We start from the raw sequence: 17,486 nt of genomic DNA on the forward strand, positions 1-17,486 counted from the left end.
TGCATGTGGGTGCATATCTGAGTGTAATTATATATCGTATGATTATAGGTCTAAGTTCTGTGTCGGTATGGCCAGCAGTCACACAAGTAAGAAGTTTAAGGAAAACTTTTTTTTTTTTGTCATTAAGAGAACTTGTAGCTAGTCTGTGGGAGTAAGTTGTCCATCAGCTAAGAAAATGTCTGTAGATCACAACAGAACAGGGGATGGATTCATTAAAGCGAAAAGATATGGGTGCAGTGCACCACCACAGAGGCACATCTCATGCCAGCAGCCCACAGGGAAGTGGCAAATTAATTTTTTTCTCAGATGAAAATATTAAAATTCCCTCAACTGTGTGGGCATACGCAGCTCTATAGGTACACACTAATGCTGCCAGGAACAGTGGCTTCACTCCCACTGGTGCCATCCATACCAAAAATGTTAGGGATCATCTTTCAGTTTGGTGCTTTGGGTGTAAGTATCCACCAAGTGGTATAGCTTGACTGTAACTACTGTGCTGCAGCTGCCATTCTCCTCCACCGCAGGCGATTACCCTCAGGCTAACTCTATTAGTTCCCATGAGTGGGAAAGAGGATAAAGCTACTTCCTCATTCATTCCTTCAAGCATCCATCCAACTGAGAGCACACTGGGATATTTATGATGGATATTTCATGGAGTGAATGGCTTTGTGTCAGGGATGGATGCACTCCTGTTTTTATTCATGTACAGAGCATACTTACTTGTGAAAAATAAAGTATCTTTGGTCCGCTGAAGTTCTTTTCTATTCTGCTTGAAGGAAAACAAAGTTCAGATCCCACAGCATGTTATTGGTGCCAGTGATTACAATAGAGCAATGCATGCCAATATGGAGAGGAGTTACCATCTGGGAAATCTTTTAATTGTTTCCTGAAAATGCTCATTTGTTTCTTGGAATTGCTAATACAATTCATTTTGAATTAGTTATCAATGCCCTAAAATTACTTAGTCGTACTTTCAGTTACTCTTCTGGCCATCTTCCATGTCGGGGTGTCAGGAAATGTCTTGAAGTCAACAGCTGTAAATACAACATTGACACATCATCACCTTTTAAGTTGACATAATAAACATAAATAAGGGTTGTAATAACCTTCTAGTCGGTCTATGAAGTCGTTTTTCTGGTGTTGACGGGTTCTGTTTCAGGTCACCTCATGAATCAAAGTCTGAGTCTTTTAGCTCTGTTTTCGGTCTCTACCAACCCCTGAGGGAAACATCTGGCTGCTAAATGCTCCACTATGTTCACCAGTTAAACGTGTCTGGCTGCTGTTTGGTGCTGAGGAGGAAGTGTACAGTGGCTTCTTAGAGGTTTTTCTCTGAAAACAACTGCCTGCTGTGGAGTAAAGTTGTGGGCCGGACAACTTTACAATGAGCAGAAACCTACTATCAAGCTCCATAAAGCTGAGGGAAGATGCAGATTCATGCAGGTTCATCACTCCGAGCGACAGTTTCCACATTGTCAGTTAAAACATTGTTATTACAAAAATACGGATGATAGCTACTTTAACTGCAGTACATTAAGTCTGAACAGAGTACAAATGGCATAGAGGTGACAATGCTATTGGATGATAAAATAATTTGTCAAGACTAATTATTAATTCAAGGATGTAAATGTCCCACCAGACACTTTCTGAACTGAGCTCTGTAACCTACTCTTTCTTCTGAAAATAATCTGCTATGCTGCTATGAATTTGTAACAGCAGATACATTGTGAAAGAGACAATCACAATTTGCATGAAGTTAAACTGATTAATAACTCACAGTATGATTAATATAGTTGCCAAATTGCAAATGTTGCTTTTGAAATTGTCAGCAAAATGTTCACTGACAGTGTTTCCAATACAAAATCCACTTGTAGCCCTTCATTTTAGGTCAGGGAGGTTCGGGGGGGTTAAAGGTGACTCGAAGCACGACGTGTTCAACTCATTAACCTTTAACTGACAAAACAATCTTTCCCTCACCAGAAGGCTCTCCATTCACACGTATCAGATTCCTGCCTTTTGTATGCCCACCATCCTCCCACACTGCTTCTCTACGACTTCACATATAATAGCTAAAAGTTTCCTAAAATGCTGCCACGGAAAATGATCCCTTCAAAATATAACTGGGAAAAGAAATTAGTGTTCACGTAACTAGTAGACAGAATTACCATAACCATGAGTTTTGGTTATGCTAATAGCGCTAGCATATGGTAGCCTGCTGTGCACTGGAGCCCTCGACACACACACACACACAAAAATACACACATGTATTTTATGCCGATATAATTTTTGTATTATTCCAACACAAATAATAATAATAATAATGTGCCATTCTTGTTGGGCAGATACCAAATACAATTGCCTACGACTCAAATGAGAGCAACTTTTGCAAATTATCTGGCAGCAATTTTAGATGAATAACTTGACAGTGACAGATACTGCGGCCGGTGAGGGCACGAAGAAGAAGAATGATTGAGAAGGTTGAAAGGAAATTACAATAAACACGATTGTTATGATGAATAATGATGCTTGAGGTGATGATGATGGTGAAATGATGACAATGCCCGGAACAGGAGGCCCGCACATGGAAGCCGAACCTCTTTTCAAGAACTCGGAATTAATCATAGTGTCAAAGTACTGCAGTTGCACAAGCTGAGACGCTCACACATCAGAGTCATGACTTTAATCAGTGTGTGCTGAGAGAAAAGTTTAAGGAGGATTTGACAAGTGCTTGGCTCGCCAACCACGCACACAAAAAGCTACCCATTCTTAACATCGGGTTCTGATAATGCATCTTAGCAATCACCATAACATGCTGACACACTCGTAAACCAAATGCTCCTACATGCACTCTAACCTTTCAACTTTTGGCATGGGTAATATACACCAGCAAATGTTTCCCATGACATTGTCAGCCCCTAGATTTACAAAAGAAATGGATGATTTATTAATACATTAGAGTAATTATGAGGTAAAAATCAATCATCAGATATCTGATACAGGCTTGAGTGTTATTCCAGAATACTCTCTCAGGAGATGGTGTACATTTCAGCGAGTCAGAAATGTAATTAGCCTTTAGCCTCGAGCTAGGCTGCGTTTAGGCCAACCTCCTCCTCACAATGCCGGCATGGGCGTCACTGATACCAGACCAGGTATTCAGTCAGACTAATGCAGAGATAAATGATTCACAGACAGGAGAGGAAATTAGTGTTTAGCCCCAGTGCAAAGTGTATTCTGTTGCAGTCGGGTTAAAGCTTGAGCTGCTTGTAAATTTTGCAGCCAACACCCAGTCTTCTTTTGAATGAATCAAAAGGAAACTCTATTATGCCATTTTCTTCTGTGCTGGCTGTTATACACATCTGCTTGGGTTACTGGAGTTGTGTGGAATAGCTTAGAACAACAGTCTGGCCTCTAGACTCTACTTCCACAACAGGGAAGACACACATGAAATGTTCTGTTGTTGCCTGCAAGACTGAGGACCAAAACAAGGATGCATCAATGCTTGTTTTTAGTAAAAGTGTGATCTAATTTGTCCATCCTAAGATAGCCTGGTTATGTCTGCATTGTAGACTAGAGTTTGCTTGCAATGGAAGAATTTCACCACTCAAAGGTGTGCTTTGATGCTATATCAGAAAACAAGAGACGACTGTCTGCAAAGGTAGCCTTAGGAAGATGGATTGTTTAGCTTCAAGCAAGTGGGGCACTGCTAACCTTGAGCCAGGATGATACAGTATGTGTGACAAATCAGTCATTGGTCAAGCATCAAGTGGCCTAAAAGCACTCTCACAACTACTCCAGTCAAAACTACTGTGTTGGCCACAGGCTAATGCCATTGCTGCCACCAGTGTTGTTATTAGCCCATTTATCATCACCATAGCCAGGTTGGTACACGTCTCTCTTGAATTAATAATGCTCCTCTAATAAAGCCAACCTGAACTTGGCTTTGTTTGAACAGCAGCAAGTTAAACCAGGTGTTGCAAGGGCTTTACCTCTGCAAAAATATTCTTCTCAGAAGCTATACATCATTACACTAGAAAAGCAAACCTTAGACCCAACTACTGTATGTGTCTACAAGAGCATACAAATCTATTTTACTGTTTATCATAAAACGGTTATTTTCTAAGCTTTAAGTGACTTAAGTGCTTAAGTACAACACAGATTGCCCCATGTGAGTTATCTGACACATGTCAACTGATGGACCTGTAACACAAACACAAGTAGTGAGGATGTAGTAGCTAGGTTGTGCTGATCCGGGGAGCCAATAAAACTGGTGCTTTTCTGAATATTTTATGTGTCTTAACACTGGGACAAAGAACAGTGATGTGTTTTGATTTGCATCGTACACCGCTGCAGTGTATTAGCCTTAATGAACGGTTTGTAATTAATTTCCTAAAATCTCAAATTATTAACTGATTTTCTTGGATTAGAGTAAAGTTTCATCAGTGAGAATAGCACTTAAGTGATGCTATGGCTACTCTGGTGAGTTATGGAGGAGCAGCCAAAGATTTAGCAGGTTTGCCAACTGCTTGCAAACATTGATGAACTCCACAATATGTCAGCCTTACATCCACTGTCCAATAGGCCAGCCACAGTGGTGCAAGAAAAAAAAAATCTCTTAGACAGACATATCTTTAAAACTATTGACAGGACACTTTGGCAGCTACTGTTCAGGGTGGGTTTTTTTATTCAATCTCTCTGCTTCGAAATGTGTGCTTTTGTGTCTGACATCACCTCAGAGATGTCTGTGGTACGAGCCTGCGGGGCCAGACACTGTCACACAGGTGCAAATCTTTTGAGTCAGACTGGAGACTCTTCAAAGATTTCTCTTGGCTTCTTGACTCACCCTCACAACCTATCCCACTATCTAAGCACTAAACTGCTACTTTGTTTACACCCCCTGCCAGAAAAATAAAACCCTAAAAACTGAATCCACTCCCATCGAAAGTCAGCCTTCCTTTATAAATCACAGTGTGCTGGCGACTGGCCTCTGCACACATGCAACCAAAACAACTGCGGTGCAAGCATGGGAATGACAAATACCCCTGGATCTTTGACTCAGCCGATGTTCGCAGACATGGCCTTGTGTTAAATAAACTGGACTGCAAGCAGCTGAGTTATGACCATGTGTTCAGTGGTCTTATCATGATCCATGGCCGTGTGATAGCTTTCCCACCCCGACGAGTCTGGGCCACTCAGCTGTGTTAGTGATCAGTGTCACAGCTCACAGTTGTGGAAAGATTCAATTTCTTTCTTTTGCAATGTGTTGCATGAGCCAAAATTGTTGAAACTGCCCACCAATAAAACTTGCCCAACGTGACATACATGACTCCTAATTCCATTTGTCAAAGTTAATACAGTAATTCTTATTGATGTCTTCAATGCCATGCGTGATTTAAACTTAATTTATTCGATTAGGATCTCCTATTCTCATCTCTCCTGTGGCTGATATTATTATATGTGAAACAACATGTATTTCACTTGATCCCAAAAAAAATTATTTAAAATCAGTTTTCATCTGATTGTGGTCATCTTATATGAGCAATATTTATTGATGTACCAGAGCGTTTGATCTGGTGGGTCGCTATCTTATCTCGGTCAAGCTTCATTAGACCTTTCCCAGCATGCATTGCTGTGGTTTAATTTGTATCTTCACAAGAGAAAGCAATGTGTTGTTCTGAGAGGTGTGCCTCAAGGTTCTACTTTAGGGCCACTTCTTTTCTCCCGTCTCTGCTGTTGTACATGGTGATATGCAGACAACATACAGACCCAATTCTTGATTCCAGACATTGTTTTACATTTAATGTTTGAAAGAGACTTGTTTCACAACTTTTACACTGACAACAAGAGACTACGCTGACATCGTTTACCAGAACGCTGATAAAACTGATCTTTGTCCCCACAATGTTACATAACAGACTGTAGATTTATACGAGGTTGTTCCCTTTTTTATACACACTCAACGTATGTCTAAAATATGCTAACTTTAACTATCCGTATTGCCTTAAACTTTTTGTTTAAGAAGCTCTGATCAGATCTTTATGGTCCCCTTTGCATCTACAGAAGATGTCCTATTTCAGCTCTCTCTGATTATAATGTGTCCTGTAAATATCTTTGTCATCACTTCTCTTTTGTAAAAATGATTCATTTTCTCATCTTAAAACAAATTGCCATTGTTTTCAGTGGTGCTATCACTGTCCCTTTATTTATAGATTGATCATGTTTCTTTTCTTCTGATTGTGTCTTGTCTAAGGTTGTAACTCGTCTCTTTTGTTCTTTTCTGACTTGTTATTCAGTCTGTCATTTGTTTGATTGTTTGCCGGTTGTGTGTTGTTTGTTTTGTCATTATTATGTTATATACTGCCTCTTGTACTGCTCCCTTTTCTGTTTGTTTGTGACTCGCTTGAAGACAAGATGATACATCTCAAGGGGTTTATCCTGAGATACGTTTCTGACATTTCACACACCAAATTATACACAAGGTTGCCTGGAAAGCAGCAACTGTACAGTAGGCCCAAATGCTTGAGTGGACAAATGAAGACAGCTGGAAGCAGAGAGAGAAGCCTTTGAATTCCAAATTAGCAAGAGTACAAAGGCAGCCTTGGGTTGCCTCGCCGCTATCCTGCTAGTTAGTCTCCTCTTTTCCTCCTCTTTGTCAGTTTTTAGGCTCACACTTTAAATATTCAGGCAACTTCTGTTGCTGCTCTCTGCCGAACAAACCTGCAAACAAAGACCACGTCTTTAAACTGTAATTATTTTAAACTTTGTATTTGTGTAGATCAAATTATAACAACATTATATTTTCCTGCCACATGCATCCACATCAGGAGCAATTTATGCTTCTGCAAGTTGACAGGAAACAGTGGTGATTAAACCACCATCTCCAACATCTGGGCTGCAGCTAAGCCACAAAAGTTATATTTGTATCCTGATTTGAAAAAAAATCAAATAAATAAAGATCCCAGCACAAGGTCTACTGACAATACCGCCTCATTCAGCCTCATCCTATGGCCTTCATCAGCTGATGGAGTAACAACCTCCCCCACATGCAGTATACTTCCAGCTTTTATCGTATGACCAAAACTCTATACTCAAATCACACAATATTAGCTGAAACCATCTCCATTAAAACTCAGCAAACTCCGTCTGCTCATGAAGACCATGACATGTGGCTGAAAGCTCTAGAAATTTCCACAGGGAGTCAGCCGTGTGCTAAGGCTTTAAACTATTTCCAAGGACAGTTTCTATGAAAGGAATACATTATTTATTACCCTTAGAAAAACATCTACTTTAATCAAGATGATATGCAAAATGACCCAAAATGTAAAGCTACATCAATCAGTTTTGGCAAGTGTGTGAAAGAAATACATTAAAACAGATGCCTGATAGACGGACAGCCATACTTACACATGTGATATACTAAAATCAGTATTTCTGCTTGTGTTTTCAATGGATCAAATGACTCTGTGTATGTGAAAGGTGTTGCTCATTGTGACAGAGATTTATCGCCTGACCACACGGTTCCCCTCCACTCATTTTAGCATCTTTCAACTCCTTTTTTGTTTTACAACCTGCAACTTTAGTGCTCTGGTTCCCTTTAACTGCTCTCATCAGCGTCAGTTTCAGATGCAGCAAGCAGCTGTTTCCAGCAAGTACGAAGTCAGCAACTAGCTGGTGAACACTCAGGGTTGGTGGAGACTAACATTTCAACGTATTGCTTGAATTTAGATGAAATAGCAAATGAAAAATGTAAAAAACTTCCTATTGTTTGTCCGGCTGGTTGTTGTGGCTGTTCTAGCTCTTTGCATTGTGGGACACATAGACTGATCCGATGCATGCTGGAGATTTTTGCTGAATCAGTACAACATCTGGGTACTTTTGGCACACTGCAGGTTTTGCTTTAGTTTGCACGCTGCATACTACATGCTACATTTTGGCCAAATCAGTCCAAACTGCTAGTATACAGCCAAAGTTTCACTGTTCTGTAAGCCCTGCTTTGGTTCCAACCAACCCCTGAAAAACATGTCTTTTGCTGCTAGATGCTTCACTGTATTTAGGTGCCATGCTGTCACTTTGTCTGCCTGCTGTCTGGGGCTGGGCAGCTAATGGATGTATCAGAGCATTTCTGCTGTAAATGGCTGCCTGCAGGAGTTGAAGAGACTCCTCATACAGTAAAAATGTCCGGGCTGTGAAATCAAACAATGAGCTGAAAGGAGGTTTAAAACCTCTCTAGAACTGCAGGGATGAGTGATGATTCTCCTCTTTGTAACATTACAGTGAGTTGATTCAATGACAATATTGGAAATAGTAAAAACCACATGAATGGCACGTGATGTTTACACTCAATTTCCTGTGGTGGTTTGTACTGCCATGAAAATAGCATCACACATGATGTTGTGGAGTGTGTGACAACCATGTGCAAATTCACAGTCATTATCGCCAGCATCTCAGCTGTGTCCTGGTGCACCTCTTCCCCCTTGATGAGTGTGTCTGAGAAGAAATCCATAATTCTTTCCTCACTGTGAAGACACAGAAGGCCTTTAATGTGCAAGTGTGTGTCTGCGTGTGACTGGTAGCTATTTACAGCAGAAAACTGTGCGTCATGAAGCCCATCAGCAGAAACAAATAATGGATATCTCCATGTAATGATCTTTAAGTGAAAGGCAACAAAAGGTTCAATTGTCTACAGGCTGCAGCAGCCTTGCTTTAAGGTCGAGTGTCTTTATATAGCTGTGAGAGGACACAACAACAACCTCTTGGTTCCCTCTATATAAGAGCTTTTCCATGCGCATGGCTTCTAATTTCCTTGGTTGAAAGAGGGTGAGTGTTCTCAACCTGATGTTGGATTTGACCTCTTTAACTTCAGCAGACTCCTGGGTTTTCATGGCCGAGAGCATGTCAATTACAAGCCGCATCCAGCCCCGCGTGACACCAGTTATGTCCCAAACTATATGAACAATATTGAGGTCTCTCTGGGCTGCCTTGCAGGCACAGATCCAGGAATAGCGTCAGTGCCGTTTCAAAGAGGAGCGATCCCAGGCCAGGCCGGACGAATCGATTCCTGCAGACTTTTTTAAAATGCTCCTGGCAAACTATAAAGACGGTGCATCCTCCCCTGTAGGCGACTGCCCGTCCGCGGTGGAGGCATCATCAACTGATAGGACGTCTTTGCTTTCTTCCCTTCTTCCCTCATCTTTTCTCTCTTTTTTTTTTTATCTCCGTCATTCTGTCTTCCTCTATTTTGCCTACTCTATCAGTAGCCCATTCCAATTATTAAGGAGGGGCACCCCCCTCCCTCTTCGCATCATAGCCTACTCCACGTGATCATAACCAAGGTGGAACCAGCTGCTGGAGAGAGAGAGAGAGAGAGAGAGAGAGAGAGAGAGAGAGAGAGAGAGTCTCAGTGAGTCCCTGCGCCTCTGAACGCACCGCTCACACAAAGTCAACGGGAGGACCGCTCCGCTCCGCTCGCGCTGGCGGAGCCGCTCGTTTCAGCCGTGGATCCTATTACACAACTGCCGCCGTCTCCAAACCCTGTCCGTGGGATACTCTACATCCTAGCAGTTTTTCAGTCACTTCTTTTTCTATCACCACCTTTTTCTCCTTTCCCACCTTTCCTCCCCTCTCCTCATCCTCGAGCATCCTCTCCCAAGTCCTCTCGCCCGCCTGGCTAACTTTTCCACCCGACTCCATCCCACACAACCTCCCCCATCGCTCACCAACCCTCAGCCGTCTCTCTCCCAACCCCCTCCCCGCCCGCCCCCAGTCCTCCTATTGCAGCAGCCTCCCCTGGATCGGGCGGAACCCATTTGGTCAGTCTACACGGGGTACTGCTACATGGGGCGCACGGTCTCGCACGGAAAATGGTCTGCCGTCGGTCTCTAAGCGCCCCGCTGAACCTGCCGGGATTGGAGTTGTCGGTGCGCGTCTGCGTCTCTTTCCCACCTCGCCTGTGCTGTCGGGACCAGTGAGGTATGGGTCTCTCCGTGGCGGCGCAGGCACCGCTTGAGGAGCCCCGACGGCTGCGCCAGTGGAGCGGCGCGGCGGGAGGTTGGCTCAGGATCACCCTCGTCTCATTTCTCGCCACTTTACCTGTGGAGCAGCTGCGCGCCTTCCCTTCCTCCCTGAGCGACTGCCAGACGCCGACTGGATGGAACTGCTCCGGTGAGAGTCATATCATGAAGGCAGAGTTGCAGACTCGCTCCAGGCTGTTTGTGCTTTATCTAGATGTCCAAGTTAAGCGTTTAAGACTAGCAAACAACCGGGACCAAGCAGCATTAGAGAACCGCATCAAAGTTTCGGAGAGCTCCCATGATAGACGCGTCATTCTTGTCCATGTGTGTGTTCTTATTATTGGACTTCATGTGTGTATCCAGCACACATGAAGCCACACATGGTGTCGGTGCTGCAGATACCGAACACTGCAAAGCCCTGTGGTGAGAGGATGCAGAGTTTTTTGTTGGGGGGGGGGGGTTCGGTTGACGTGCATCGAGCCTCGTTGAGTTCGTCTCGGGAGCTTGAGAGCAAAGCATTCGCCGCCGATCATGTCAGAATAATCGCTTGGCAGTAAGGGGATCGATGAAATCGATCGGAGACAAAGTGAAAACAGCAACAGTCAGCATCGTTTCGACGGGAAATACAGCAGAGGACGGTTGTCGCCAGGATAACGTGGTTTTGCGCCACAATAATAATTCCAACAGTTAGCTTTACTCGACAGTCAGAACGGGGGAATTTATGTTGTCACCGTGTAACTTGGATGTAAAAGGCTCCGGTCAACTCCGGGATATCTCACAGTCTAATTCCAGCTCAGTTTCAGCTTTGGCTTTAATTCCCCAAATTCTGGTGGAAAAAGCGCACCGAGAAAATATATATTCAGGTTTATTGGCTTATTAGGCATCCCAGCCGTTTAATCAAGTGTTACTTTAAATCTAAATGTAGTCGTTTCTTTTATAGGCCACAGAGCTGTAAACTTGTTTTCTCTGCTCGGTGCCCAGAGCGATAAAAGGAGCGGACCGGGGCTGCAGAGCGCAGAGCCTCGCCTCCCTTTGTAAATCAGCCGACTGTGCCGCCATATATTTCCCCTGTCGCCTGTCCAAGTCTGAACCCTCAAAATAGCTCCAAGCCGATTCCACACACTCGTGGGCAGCAGCGGCATTGATATTATGGCTCATAACAGCCACATATCAATATGGAGTCATGACTTCCGTTTGCAGCCTGAAACTGAGGAGCAGAAGACTTGGATGAGATGTTAATAAAAAGAGAGGAGGAGGGACGTTTCCGTCATATATTACAATCACAAATATGGCAGGTAGATTAAAAAAAAAAGGGACTCCCATGATAAATTCACGCGAACAAAAGAACACAGGGAGCTCATTTGAATATCATAGTTTTTAAAATGAATGTGATTATGATAATAGGCCAATTAAGAAGCTCAGTTAAAACACCAACAAGACCAAGTGAGAAATATGTTTAGTATTATTTTTTGTGGTTTATCGCATTTGGAGGGCTTGTCATTATTTAAGCATCTTTTGGTATTTACATATTATCTTTAACTTTAGGAGACTATCAGGCTTCAGAGGGGATTCCGTGACAGTTTTTATGGTGATCTGCATGGTTGTTTTTTCAGTTTGAAGACAGTTTTAGTGTTTAGTATCCACAGCGAATGCCAGAACTCGTGATGAATTAGCTCATCTGTTTAAAGATGTTACTTTGCAGGCGTTTGCCCTGGTATTTAAGCGTTTATTGAGATTCTCCTTCGGGTAAACTCTCTCCATATGTGTTGCGTTGGAGCATCGCTTTGTGCTGCTGTTGATGGTGGTGATGATTTGCTCGTAATGACAGATAATGGTACACATCCTGTCCAAATACACACTTGCCTGTCTCCCCACTTCCTGACACACTCTCATATGCATTTCGACAAAGGCTTTTATCCAACGCGCCTTGAGGAGGCTTAAGTGCACACAGTGAGAACGGCGCACGCACACATGCACACACACTCAGCATCAATTACAATTATTAGCACAGAACAAGTGACACGTGGTCCATCGTGGAAAAAAAGATAGACCCCTTTCAATGATAGTAAAAAGAAAGAAGAGAGTAAGTGCACAGGGCTTAATTATCCACTCCTTCCTTCATATCATGCACTTTAACAGCAGCACCAGTGTGTGACGGTTTTTCAGTGTGGAGAGCATAAAAAATAGTTTGGGGATGAGTTCAGTGTCACTTCAGTGCTAAGACACAGATAATTATGGACAGTTAGCGTAATGGAAATGGGAACGTGGTGCCAGTTTCAGCAGTGCTGCCGTTGAACAAGTGCTGAATGAGATTCTGTTCCATGGAGGAAAAAAACTTAGTTTGACAAAGATTGCCATTCTGTTTGGTTTGCATCTGCAGACGGCCATGAGCGACTGCCATTGAAGGCTTCACTGAGGCAGAACAGAGGATCCCAAAATGATCTTGACACTAAGTTAATCTTTGTTGTGTTGCGAGGACAGAGATAGACTCGGTCTCGGGATGCCTTTGGTGAACCCAGTGTGTCATTGGGATAAATGTACAAAGCTGCATGAGGCAGGATTTCTGAAAACACGTAATATATGACTCATATATCAGTGAAACTGGAGCAGAAAAGAGAAGTTGTTTCCACTTCTTGACATGCTGTATTTTTTGCAAATTAGCCAGATATTTGGGTGTAATGTTCTAGTATGGGAACCTGTAATCTACACACAGGAGGTGCCAAAGTAAAACTCCATAAGGCTTGAAAATGAGGACTGAACTGTGAAACACTTTTTGTCACCTGCCACCACATTAAAGAAGATATATTACAAAAACTGAAGTGTTACTTTGAGAATTTCCACGATGTTTAATTCATTTCTTTCCTCTTGAAGTAAAACATTAGCCAAGGAGTAAAGGAGAGAGAGAGAAAGGGGCACTTTTAGCCCCTTTTCACAGAAGATGCTTTTATGTGTCACAGGAAGAAAAGCACAGGTGAAAATAATAAAGCTGATGGCTGAATTACATTTGGTACTTTGGTTTTGGTAATCTGCATGCTGGCTCACTGTCACACTTTCATAGCTTACAGGGATGATAACAATGACCGGAACAGTCAGTGCCTTTAGCTGATAAATGCTCCATGTTGTTCACCATCTGGGGTTGTGGGCTTTAAAACCAAAACAATAAGCTGAAAGATGCTAAAACACTTCTTACAACAGAGGGAGACTGCAGGGTCAGGTGATAATCACCAGTCGGGGCAGCGTGGCGGGTGCGGTTTTCACCTGGTGGCGCTGTGTGTGTGTGTCATCCTGCCAAGGTGTGGTCCTGGAGACAAATCCTGAAGTGATTTTGAGTAGTTCAGCAGGTGTGTATGTTGTATTTGTCATATATGTATGGTGCAATGGAACATGACAGGAGAGAAGTGAGTTCGTCGACGTGCTTGATTCATTCAATAACCATCCTCACATGGTCGACTTTTAACTTATGTTAGTATATATACAAATACTAGTAAGCGAGTCTAATCATGCGGGATGCAGCTATGAAACGATGATATCAAAATGGAGGCTGAGTAGGAAGGGTGTGGTTCGACCCCTGGTGATTGTATTCTACCTTATGTGTCTCATCTGGGTGTGGTTTTCATGCACTCCATCACAGCTTTCAACCACACCCTCACACGTGTTTTTTATTTCCATCCTGTGTTTTGTACTTATGTATGTGAAATAGATCAAATGAAATACAAACGAGTACTGTGTACTCATGTAATAGTGTAGTAATGACTACCGAGCACTCATGGGTCAGAAGGTCAGCACGATGACAGGAGTCGTGGTTGGTGTGATAACAGTGCAGGATGGAAGCATCTCTCTAACTCAGCGTCATTTGATCCATTTTTAAGATAAAAATATAATTAGTGCAGCTTTAATAGTTTTTAAGCCAACTAGGCAAATCTTAATAAATAAGCAACATTTTGAATGAGGTGTCGTGATGTAATTTACCTACATGGAAAAGCTGCTTCTCTCTCTTTGGTTTCTGTATGTTTAAAGGAACACAGAAAGCCAACTCCCCTCAAACGAACTGGACAGGTTCTCGTATTCATCCTGCTCAGTTGACTGTGTATTCAGCATTTTGTGTAATTATCACAGTCAAACCATCGGTGGCATTATGCCTGTTATTTTTGGCTTGTATCACGTCAGATAAATGAGGGAAGTCTGTGTTATCTTTAATAGGTGCACTTGTAGACTTTGGCCCAAAATCAGCTCATGTCTTTTTGCCATTTTATTCATCCACATAACAAACAAGTGGAAGCTGAGAATGTGAAAATCCATCTCTTGCTGAAGCACCAGTATCACTCAGTCCAGCTCAGTTTAATTTTTATCTGAGTTAAAATAGTTTTTCACACCTTACAGTGATGTAACGGTCACAACGTGTGAACATCTAACCACAGTTTATTTACCCCATGACATACCTTACATCTCCTGTGGGAGCATTTCTGTGCAGGGGCCACAATCCCTTCTCCACTGAATCCCCCTGCTATTGTTAGCTGTGTAAGGCCGTGTGATGCTTTGATAGTTGAAGTGACAGGGATGAGTGCAGAATATGCAAAGCCCCCTGTAAATCCCATCAAGTGGAGTGAATTACCAGTAGTCTGGAGATAATTGGCCATCTGCTTCCAAGATTTGTCAAGACGGAGGTCAAAAATACTTCTCTTGCATGCCGGTCCATACCTCTGACGGAAAACAGTGACAGAAAACGAATGATTAAAAGACAAGGCCGTGTTATGGAGGACATCTCAAAACGGGATCAAAAATGACTAATTGGCACCTGGCTGCGATGAGGGGCTTTTTAGAAGTTGTTTAACTGAAAATGCTTTATTTCTCCCTGTGGAAAAACACCTTTAAAGACTTGCTGTAATTTAAGTCAACTGTCATGACTTACTGGGACATGATGAGTGCTTTTAGTGCTTAGCGTCATTGTGTCTTTTAATAAGCTACCAAATGAGGGCTGAACTGTAACCCTGTGACAAATATTTGAAAACCTGTTGCAAAGTTATAGAAAAAAACAGACCAAGCGAGAGAGGTCAAGGAAGGATGTCTCACCGACGTGGTTGTTCAACCTTCATTATTAATTTAGTCTGTTTAATTATTGATCAGAACAATGCTTAAAACAGGAGGAAGGACTCCTGGTTCTTCTTAGTGTTGTGAAATTCCAGGTAGGTAGGAGGAGATGCTTTCGCCTGACAAGCTCTGTCTTTTAGACAAGTAAGTGCTTCACTTGCCATCTTAATCGTTAGCATACAAACATTACCTTTTCAATATTTGATGTTTGCCAGCTTGTTTTCGTTAATTATTCAGCTCACTGTAATCTCCTCCTGGAACGGCGGGGCAGGAGCAGGAAGTGTAAGTTTTCCAGGCCTCTGACACAGCGAACAGAACCTGTATCAAACAGCACCAGTAACATTTTGTGGAAGACGGTGTGACAGAGGGAGATTTCATTATAATCTGCATGACAGGAATCAAAGCAGTAAAAGACAGAAATAAGTAAAAGGAATAAGTAGCACCGACCATGAAGATGCCCAGTGAAGAGTGACAGCTCAAAACATCATATCAATATCATGTTAGATGCTAATTAATGTTAATATCACACGATTCTTTATCGTGCTTCCACTTCTCTTAAATGTTAAAAATAGTAAAAAGCTACAGCTTCTTGGTAGAACTGCTGACTTTATTGCTCATTACTGAAATTTTACTTCAAGTTTAATGGATATTAAGCTTTGAAAAGTGAATATATGAGTTTTACAAGCTGTAACAGCAGAAATTCGTTTTCTGAGTGGGTTTCCCCACAGCGCTCAGTGGGATAGCAGGTGTGTCAGTGTAATGGTGTGATGTTGTTGCGCTATATTATGAACAAGGCAAGGAAGCGCGAGCTTTTATTTTGAAGGGCAGCGTTTTGGCTGTCATTTTCCTTACTTCCTTCAGAGCTATTAATATATTGGAACAAAAATTGTCTGGTTGTTAATGCTAATGTTGATGTTTTAAGCACAAATATATTGAGGAAAGGGTCTGAGGGTAATAGGAAGTATAGCAAATATTTTATTTTCTAAAACTGTATTTACCGCGTTTCGCGGAAATTTACTTCCTCTTTCCGCCCGGACTTTTTCTAGAAAGGTACGCAGTTTTGCTACGCTCTTTATTTTCGTTGTTTAATGGTTTTAAATGTGAATGTAGGTTACTTAAAAACATTTGTAAAGTTGGTGTAGTCATAGTTTTATGTTGTAGAACTGTTGTTTCTGTTCCTGTATAAACTCAGTATTTGGAGGAGAAGTTGTTACGGTCTCTGTGTGTTGCAGGACTGCTACCTAGCTTGTCATGCTAGGGTGTGCTATTGAGAATGGTTGGTAATGGAGGTGTGTTGTGATTCTCCATAATGTAGAAAGAGCACAGAGAGCCTGTTTGAGCGGACCTGTAAACGTTTGTGAATGCTTCTTCTTCATAATGCAGGTATCGAAGGGCAATGAAAATTGAATTGTGACCACTCAGAAGTGTGTCGGTGATCAAAATAACACAACGCAGAGTTAGACCCACTGCATCAGGTCAGGCATTAGTCAATTTTTTTCTTTAGCATTTTTTATTTTTGTCATGGTAAATTCTTACATTTCCTCAGGCTGCTCAAATTCCAGCCTTTTGGGACATCACGGTTATAGTTTTCCTGACAGGAAAAGAAACGGGCGCTCGCGTTCGTGCCCAGCGATACATCTGAACGTGCTAGATATCATTCGCTAACATGTTAGGTATCATTAGCTAACACACTCTTTCCGTATGTGGTCTGTGGTATGTGTCTGGATGCACATTTTCATCTTCATCAGTGTGAAAACTAACATCAGGATTCATGTTTCCTAAAGTTGAACTTGACCTTGGTTGGCTGCTCAAAGTTTTGAGGTGGAAAACTAACCTTAGAAGAATGTGCCTAACGTGTAAGCGTATACTTTGCCATACATTAATAAACTTGAACACCACCAGACACTACCCTTTGAATCAGAGTTTACCATTTAACAGTTACAGCAGTGCTGCAGTGTTTTACATCATATTAAATAAATGAACAAAGATTCCTTCACTTACTAAGACGCATTTGATATCCAGTACTTCCAAAACTTGCCTCCATCAAAAAGATGAAAGGATCCTGACAGTTATGGTTGATTTATGTCTGCTGGCAATTATATTTCTGCGCATCGGAAATGCTCGTCTTGAAAGATAATTCTTTTATTTAGACATAATTTAAAGTTTTGGAGATCTAAGCCCAAGTGAAGGCAAGCAGGAAAGTGTTTTGTAGCGTTTATTGTCACTTTTCTGCGCCTGTGTATCTTTTACTACCCAGGCACTCTATTTCTTTCTGTTTTTTTCTTTTTAGACAGGCACTCTGAGCTCAGAAATGGATCCCAGGTGTTGGAGATGGAACAATAACAGTAAATGTTTTACTTTGTTAAATGGTGTGGATGTGAATGTTACAGCCTG

The 17,486-nt window shown here is 42.1% G+C and overlaps 1 protein-coding gene across 2 annotated transcripts in view; it reads left to right on the plus strand.

Moving 5' to 3' along the window:
• Positions 1–9,212: 9,212 nt before the first annotated feature.
• tmeff2a (transmembrane protein with EGF-like and two follistatin-like domains 2a) overlaps positions 9,213–17,486 on the plus strand; it is a 105,060-nt gene continuing 96,786 nt past the window's right edge. For both annotated transcript variants that reach the window (XM_076746328.1, XM_076746329.1), the window contains exon 1: positions 9,213–10,155. In XM_076746328.1, coding sequence (XP_076602443.1) covers positions 9,966–10,155 — 190 coding nt within the window. In that variant the 5' untranslated portion in view covers positions 9,213–9,965. The remainder of the gene's footprint in view (positions 10,156–17,486) is intronic.

The sequence above is a fragment of the Chaetodon auriga genome, chromosome 13 (genome assembly GCF_051107435.1).
Source record: "Chaetodon auriga isolate fChaAug3 chromosome 13, fChaAug3.hap1, whole genome shotgun sequence".
Lineage (NCBI taxonomy): Eukaryota > Metazoa > Chordata > Actinopteri > Chaetodontiformes > Chaetodontidae > Chaetodon > Chaetodon auriga.